Source organism: Hibiscus syriacus, unplaced genomic scaffold (assembly GCF_006381635.1).
Source record: "Hibiscus syriacus cultivar Baekdansim isolate YM2019G1 unplaced genomic scaffold, ASM638163v2 tig00110610_pilon, whole genome shotgun sequence".
Taxonomy (NCBI): Eukaryota; Viridiplantae; Streptophyta; class Magnoliopsida; order Malvales; family Malvaceae; genus Hibiscus; species Hibiscus syriacus.
The window spans coordinates 5,092,912-5,101,487 of record NW_024062800.1 but is presented as its reverse complement, the minus strand read 5'-3'; the positions used below and the strand labels follow the sequence as shown (position 1 = coordinate 5,101,487).

At 33.5% G+C, this 8,576-nt stretch overlaps 1 protein-coding gene across 1 annotated transcript; it reads left to right on the top strand.

Annotated features, from left to right (window-relative positions):
* The first annotated feature begins 2,043 nt into the window (after positions 1–2,043).
* Positions 2,044–5,587, top strand: LOC120135546. Its single transcript, XM_039151821.1, has 8 exons — positions 2,044–2,290; positions 2,983–3,456; positions 3,932–4,112; positions 4,356–4,644; positions 4,770–4,842; positions 4,918–5,008; positions 5,079–5,158; positions 5,292–5,587. The coding sequence occupies exons 1-8, from the start codon at positions 2,216–2,218 to the stop codon at positions 5,526–5,528; spliced, it is 1,500 nt and encodes a 499-aa protein (XP_039007752.1). The 5' UTR covers positions 2,044–2,215; the 3' UTR covers positions 5,529–5,587.
* Positions 5,588–8,576: the final 2,989 nt, after the last annotated feature.

Here is an 8,576-nt window from a genome sequence, read left to right as displayed (position 1 = left end):
GGAGCTTATAATTAGCTTGCGGATTCCATACTAGGATTTCCTAAAGTACGTCTCGAGTAATTATAGTGATCATGTACTGTCATAGACCCTTGTATAATGTTGAGTCATAAACTCTATATGAACTTGTGTATTTTGAATATACTTTTGGGAGCTCCCCATATTTTGTAAACTTATTATCCTTTGAGATTTTATTATGTTCTCAATTATGGTGTAAAACATTAATATGACGAATATTTAATATATATATATATATGGTTAGTCACTTTGATGGTTCCGTGTAATATTCTAATCTTCCGGATTTTAGGTCAAATCGGATTAGGGTGTTACAACATACATGTGTATTCATTTAAAAATCAATTGTTAACCATTTTTAAGGAAAATGGAATTTCAAATCAAATTAAAATTAAAAATGGATTTAATATTTTTTAAGGAAAATAGAATTGCACAATGGTTAACAATTGATTTTTAAATGGTTAACAATTTTAATTTTAATTTCAATTTTATATTAAATCCATTTTTAATTTCAATTTTATTTGAAATTCTATTTTCCTTTAACAAATATAATTATAAATTATTATGGTTATCGATAGTTAACCATTTATTATAATAATTATAATCGTTAATTATTATTTTTTAGCGATTTGATTAATCAAAATCATTTAATATAAATGATTCAATTAATTATGTTGTAAAATATAACAGTTATAGTTGTTAATAATTATGATTAACGAGTACAATTTAATCTAAACCGTCAGACTTTTAAAGTCGAGATCGTTGTGGGTTGTCCAAACGTTCTCAAACAATAGGCCAGGAATAGTTCTTTTGGCTTTGAATTTGAAAAAGAAAAGTGAGTTGGCAATGGCATCCCCTGCTCCTGAACTTTGTTGCCATTCGGTTCAAAGCTTCCCACAATTCACCCTTGAGATTCTCGATCATATGAATTCCTTCATACAAACATCTCCTTAGTCCCACTCTTCTTTTCAATCTCTTCACTGTTCATGTTTGACTTTGTTTCTCCTAGTTAACTCCTTCACAAAATACTCAAATGTCAAAACTAATTAACATAAACTAATCAAATAATATAAAACGACACAGCATGACAATACATGGAAATTTTATACTATAACTTATTATTAACTAATCAAAATTTACTTAAATATCAAATAATTACATTACAAATATATTTGTTTATTAATCTAACATAAATACAAGATATTATCTATTCATAGATAATTATCCAACCGATATATAAATGATTTTATCTCATATTCCTTTTTTTTAGTGTTTTAACTCTTAAAATTTTAATTTTTAATCAAAATAACTTTTGTGTTAAATGAAAATTATTAGTTAATGAATTGTTATCACATGTCTCTGTATAAATGATTTTATTTTTTGACCAAAATATTTTTTGTTGGATGAAAATTATTAACGGTTAATACACAGTGTTGATATAACGTTTTTTATGTGTTTAATTAATATGATATATGTCACATAACCAAGATAATGATGTAATATATATCACGATACTAAGATAATAGTGTCAAATATGTTATGTCACTCAAAATGATGATATAATATATGTCACATGATTTAAAGTAATGATATAACATGTATTACAACACCTAAAATAATGATCTTGCACATGTCATATTATTAATTAAACGAAAATATCATATGAATAACATGATCTTTAGTCAATTAACAACTTTCATCCAATATAAATTATTTTAATTAAAATATTCAAATATTAAAATACTTAAATATATATATATATATATAATAAAATAATTATTTATATAAACATTTGATATTAATTTTATAACAATATTTTGTTTGATACGTTAAACCAAAATCCTGCCGCAGTCTCATCTTACAAAAACATAGCCTAATTTGGCACTTAGCCACCCTTTCATAATCAAACAATGAACATTTTTTTCTTTTAAATTAAAATATTTTTTACTTTAAAAACTGTATATTAAACTCTCTCTCTCTCTCTCTCTCTCTCTCTCTCTCTCTCTCTCTCTCTCTCTCCTTAGATGGCCACCTCAGTGTTGGAGTGCTCACATAATATCTAGCAGTTTCCCTCCCCTGTTATTTGTCAACCTGTTCGTCAGACATAAGTACAAAAACAGTTTTTTTGGTCAGAAACCCATAATTGAAGTTAACTATGAACACCCATCATCTGTCTCTTCAGAAAAAAGTTTGAATCTGAGACATGGAAAATGAAGGGGAGACTGTATTCAAGAATGGTGAAGGAACAAACAACACTCTTCATCCTCCACTTCAAGGGGTACTTTTTTATACTTCTTTTTCAGTTTTTTTTGGTGGATTGTTAAAAATCATATCTTTTTTGGGTCAATTTTGAAACTTTAGTTGTTTATTGCTGCAAATGGTTTGATGGGAAATTCTGACTAAAAACTTGAACCTTTAGGGTATCTCTGTTTCTTTTACTTTTAGAAAGAAGTACAGTTTCAACTTCAACCTCATGCTTTCTAAAGATTAATTATATGAACTTTATAGAATATTTTCTCCCTTTATTTCAAGCACATAAAAGTTTTACTTTCTAAATCTTAAAACTTTATTTGCTGCAGTCTGCAGATTATAGGAAAAAAATGTCTAATTGCAGGGCATACATAGCTTTTTTCTAGAATTTTGACAAACACTAAGCTATCATAAAGACTAAAACTAAGTCACTTGCAATTCACTACCATTTTGTCATACAAAAATGAGGGATGGATTGCCTATTTCTTTTTATTACGTTATTCTCTATTTAAGGTGGCATTCTCTATTCATTGAAGTTTTTTCTTTGTTTTCGTTTGAGATTGTAAGTTGATTTGAAGATTGAATTGAAGTTTTCTCTTGGTATTGTTTTGTTAGTTGTTACACTATACAAGCTAAAGAGCCTATGATATCTGCCATATTGAAGATTGATTTAAAAATTCAACTTTTGTTTTACACTTAATTATCTGATCCATTTTACAGTTTGGGGATTCAACCGAGATAACCGAGGAGACACCAGTCGGTCAGCACCAACATCGGCACAACCTTGTCATAGAGATACCACCACCAAGTCCCCAGGACGTGAGGGAGGAGTTCGTGAGAACAGACATGGCCTTAACACCGGAAGCTACTCCTAAAAGAGTAAACTTTTCACCCATGCCTAGTCCTACTTTTTCCAGATTCGATGAGTCCCCGCTGCGCTCATCGCCAAAAAGTAAATCATCCTTGAAAAGTTTCCTTCCCAAGTTGAGTTTCAAATACCGCAACACTAATTTGGAGATTGAGAAGGCTGTCAGCTTAGCACTGGGAGGCTCATCAGCAGATATACAAGAAAAGCCTCGCATCCCGAAGACATTTTCCCTCTCAAAACTTTTCATACCGAAGGCTGAAAATACATCATCGTTTCCTGGTACTCCAACAACACATTCAAATCCAGAGTCCATGCACGGCGGTCAGGTTATTAGCCTACTAAATTCTGCAGCAATTGTTGTATACATCAGCATCCATTCATGTGCTACTACGTTCCTCTGTGTCACTCAGGATCCTTAACAACTATTTATGTTTTACACTTAAGAAGCGGTCAATTCATCATGCTCATTATATTCATTGGCATTTATATCTATAACTGATGCTTATATACTCCGATACCCGGTTAATTTATTGCTCTCGGATTTTCTGTGCTTGTAAATGATTGCTGCACTTGCTAGTTTGAAGAGTTTCTTGACTTTGTATACAGAACATAATCTGGGGAACTTAGAATTTCTGTAAGAGTTATGCTCTTGAATTTGAGAAATTTTGGTGTCAATATCTCTTCTAAGAATTACAGTTTTATTTTATGCTTATCACCTTGATAATTTATTTGTTTCATGAACTTGCATTTCAACCTTTACCCCTGCAGTGTGTAATACTATTTCCCACTAGATTCTTACAGAAAGGCGGAGCTGCTGGACCACCCATCCATCGTTCACATTCAGTGCCTGTCCTCATCAAGGATGGAAGCATAACACAGTTGGATTCTTTAGGCACCGTATTTCGTGTAATTCCTACAACTCCACTAGCAGTCAAGGGAACTGTTGTAACAACATCAAACATAATTACCAAAAGTGATACTGGTAATTTTAATCTGCAGATCGTCTTTATTTGCTCTTAGAAGTTAGAAAGCATTAAACAAAGTGAGAAGGCCCAGAATTTTAAGATCAGTAAGTTGACATATTAGAAGGCATCAGTTAAATGGGCCAATTCAGTTCAAATAGCGTAAACTTCAGAGAGGAAGAAATACCCTAAATTTTCGTTATTGATTTATTTTTAATGCTTTTGATAACCATCCTATGTCTTATGTTAGTCTTATTTTTCAGATGGAAACGATGATGGCGGTGAAGATATTCCTGAAGAAGAAGCTGTTTGTCGAATCTGCTTGATCGAACTAGGAGAAGGTGCTGAGACCCTCAAGATGGAATGTGGCTGCAAAGGAGAACTTGCACTTGCCCACCAAGAATGTGCTGTAAAATGGTTTAGCATCAAAGGTAACAAAACTTGTGACGTGTGCAAGCAAGAGGTCCGAAACCTACCTGTTACTCTTTTACGAGTTCAAAATGTTCAGGTTCTTAACATTAGAGGAACCGGGTTAGATGCTTCTAGATACAGGCAAGTAAATGGTGCCATCTCTGCAGTTGGCTACAAATGATGAATGTAATCTGTTTTACCTTCGTTTAATACTAAATTACTTCTCAACAATGGACATTATGTATTTTTATGCTTGTATTTCGCAGGGTCTGGCAGGGTGTTCCCATCCTAGTCATTGTTAGCATGCTTGCTTACTTTTGTTTTCTCGAGCAGCTGCTGGTACGTTTAGCGAATACGGAAATCCTTCCTTCCTTTCAAGCTTTTTAGCTGTTCCTAAAGTCATTATATGCCCAGGTTTCGAAAATGAAGTCCGGTGCAATTGCCATCTCTCTTCCTTTCTCCTGTATATTGGGTCTCCTTGCATCCATTACATCAACAACTATGGGTAACTTTCTTTTGACAGGCTCGTTCCTGTGAATTTCATTATGTCTTACTGACCTCATTTCTTTTTGCAGTGAGGAGAAAATACGTCTGGATTTATGCTACCTTTCAATTCGGACTGGTGGTTCTTTCGGCTCATATTTTCTACTCATTGGTAAGAGGAATACTCTTCCTTGATAATGCCATGGTTTGAACAGAGAATTTAGTCGTCGTTGATTATAGCTAGCATTATTCGGATATAGAACCTTACATGATTTAGAGTACATCTATCCTCTTGTCACCTGCAGCTCCACGTACAGGCTGTTCTCTCCATTCTTCTCTCTGCATTTTTCGGGTTTGGTAGTACCATGTGTGGAACCTCTGTTATTTACAAGATTTCACGTGTGTGGAGAAGGTGGCGGGCCGAGTCAAATCAACCACTTAGTTCTCAAGATCAACCACCAGTAACAGTGGTGCATCATACACAAACGGATCAGTCTAATGAAATCGAAACGAGAGCTTTAGCAAGTGGGCATGGCAATTAAAGTAACACGTCTATCATGTGTATAAAATGAAAGCTTTCTACAGCATGCTTGTATGTTGGTTTTATTAACACTACATGGAGAAAATCCTCTCTTTTTTTTGTTAATTTCAGTCCCAAAGAAAAAAAAAATCAAAACTTTCCTAAACAAAAAAATCAATTTAATGATATTTAAATGGGCTTTTCTTTAATGGCAATCTCAATTGGACTGGAAAAATGGGCTTTAACTCTCAGCTGGATCATGGAAATGCCATAATCATAAAACGGAAACAGTTCCCTTATTCTTTTGCCCAAGGCTCATTATTTTCATGTTTTTAAAATTTCTTCCAAATTCTTGTTGCTGAGCGGCTCCACTCATCACTGCCGGACGAGTTCGAGTTCGCCGATAAGGTTCCTCCCTCTTTTCATCGTTTTTTATTCAATTTTTTTTAATCTTTCTTTAAATATCATTGTCACTGGCTATTCAACGCGACCCGTGATGAATTAATTCCTATTTCTCCTTCTAATTTATCGATCTGGATATGTTTCCCTATCATGTACCCTGTTCTCCTGCCGATCTAGTATTTTATTTCACGTTTATTTTCGATTCTTTATAATTTTGCACTTAATTTTAATTTTCCCTCCTCGTGTCAATTGTTCGTTAATCAAATCTTAAGATATTGTTGCATGCAAATTATCAATTAATTCTCTTGAGAAAATCTTTGCTGTAACTACATCTTTTTCTGCTAGATCAGATGCTTTCTTCGAGCAGATAACATCCTTTTTTTGAAATGAATGAAAGAAAACGGAAACGAGTTCTTTTTATTGTTTGGTTGAGACTTGTTATTATCCCATTGGGGTTTAGGGTTCTAGCATTACTTATTCAGGGATACGAGTGCACGTTGTCCTGGTTGAGTATTTAAATAGATACTATCATTTATTCATCCAATATTTTAAAAAAAAGTGCTTTGGTTCATATTTAATTCAAAATAATGTTAATGATAGTAGTTAGTATTGTTTATATATTGTTGGTTAAAGGATTAATTTTAGACAGTTATGTTTCCATTGATTTTTTTGATGAAGAGAAGCTGAGAAGTCATTGAAATCGTTGAACAGACGATAATTTTGGAATATGAACTCCATTTGTAAATGGGATTCAAATAATCAATATGAACTGAGTTTAATGTTCATCAAATCAATCTAGATTGATTATTCGAATCTCATTTATAATTCTTGAGGGATTTGTAAGGTTACTCTTTGTCCTCAAAAGGAAGACAAATTAGTGAATTTGTGGAAATCTTTAGTGTGAATAGCTAAGGTAGTAGACGTAAAATTTTGGTTGAGAAAGTCAAACCACTCTAAATCGCTGTGCAAATTATTTCTATTTTCTGTCAAGCTTCCAAAAAAATTTTAATTGTCAATTCACCCCCTCTTGGATATTTCATCCTATCGATTGACTCAACAATTCCTTAAGCCTCTATAACACTCAAGGTTTCAATACCAGCCATTAAACTAAAGGAAAAACCAACGTGGAGGAAACTCACCTTTGGCTATGGAGAGAACAAGCAAACGGGAAGAAGGAGAAGAGAAGATAACTTAGCTTGTTTTTCAACTTTCCCCCTTTTCTTACTCTTAAATACCCTAATAAAAATGAATTTTAAATTTATTTCCCTCTAAAGGACTAAAATACCCTTTCATTCTTCCATCTTACTAATTGGTCTTAAAACCAATTTCTAAATTATTTTCTTATACTTACCATTTATTCAATTTAATCCTCCAAAATTTTAAATCATTTCAATATAGTCACTGACCTAATATTTGGGGTATTTGATGTTCAGGTTTCATTTGTTGATATGTCAAGCATCTCGCAACAAACTCTGATACAACTCTTTTCATACCAGACCACCAATAACGACTCTTTAAATCATGATACATCTTATTCCCACCTGGATGCATCATCAAAGGACTATAGTGTGCCTCAGAAAGAATATCTTTCTTCAGTTCATCATTATCGGGAATGCAAAGTCTTCCACGATAATATAAACATCCATCAGCCATTATTTCAAAGTCTTTGACCTCTTCTTTTTCTACGTACGCCATTCTCGCCAAGCATTTCTCATCTTGACCTTGTAGCTCTTTTACCCGATCCAAAAGCATCGACTTTATCTTAAGTTCAGCAATCAAGGCACCATCTTTTTAAAGACATACGAGCATCCAAGGCCCGTACAGCGACAAAAGTCTTTCGGCTAAGTGCATCTGGTACCACATTACCCTTTCCAGGATGATAATCAATGATTAATTCATAATCTTTTAAACGCTCGATCCATCTCCTCTGTCTCAAATTCAGTTCTTTTTGAGTCAACAAGTACTTTAGACTCTTGTGATCCATATAAATATGACAATGCTCATCGTACAGATAATGGCGCCAACTTTTCAAAGCAAACACGACCGTTGCCAATTCCAAGTCATGTGTCAGGTAATTTCTCTTGTGATTCTTCAGTTGTCTTAGTGTATAAGCCACAACTTTTCCATCTTTCATGAGCACACATCCCAACCCATTATAAGATGCATCGCTAAAGACTACATAGTCTTTACTCGACTCATGTTGTACGAGAACTAGGGTCTCTATTACTATTCTCTTTAACATTTCAAAACTTTCTTAGCATTTCTCCATCCAAACAAAAGGCACACCTTTCCGTAACAAATTAGTTAGCGGCGAAGCTAACATTGAGAAGTTCTTCACGAACCGTCTATAATAACCAGCAAGCCCCAAGAAACTCTGAACTTTATAAACATTCTTTGGGGGTTGTCAATCCACTATAACTTGAATATTTTTAGGATCTACTCTTATGCCTTATGCAAATACTATATGACCAAGGAAAGCAATCTCAGCTAACTATTGGAGCCATTCGATATGGAGCTATAAAAATAGGTTCGGTACCCGGGTAAACCTTAATCTTGAATTCTACTTCACAGTCTGGAGGTAAACCCGATAATTCTTTCGAAAAAACCTCTGGAAACTACTTAACTATTGGAATATCATTTAATCTCACTTCCGGTACTCGAGTGTCTA

Bases quoted from the DNA above. Each gene is read 5' to 3' on its own strand.
- LOC120135546 (XM_039151821.1), top strand. From the start codon at position 2,216: ATGGAAAATGAAGGGGAGACTGTATTCAAGAATGGTGAAGGAACAAAC. The intron at 4,645-4,769 runs GCAAGTAAATGG...TGTATTTCGCAG, and splicing joins TTAGATGCTTCTAGATACAG to GGTCTGGCAGGGTGTTCCCA. The intron at 5,009-5,078 runs GTAACTTTCTTT...TTCTTTTTGCAG, and splicing joins CATTACATCAACAACTATGG to TGAGGAGAAAATACGTCTGG.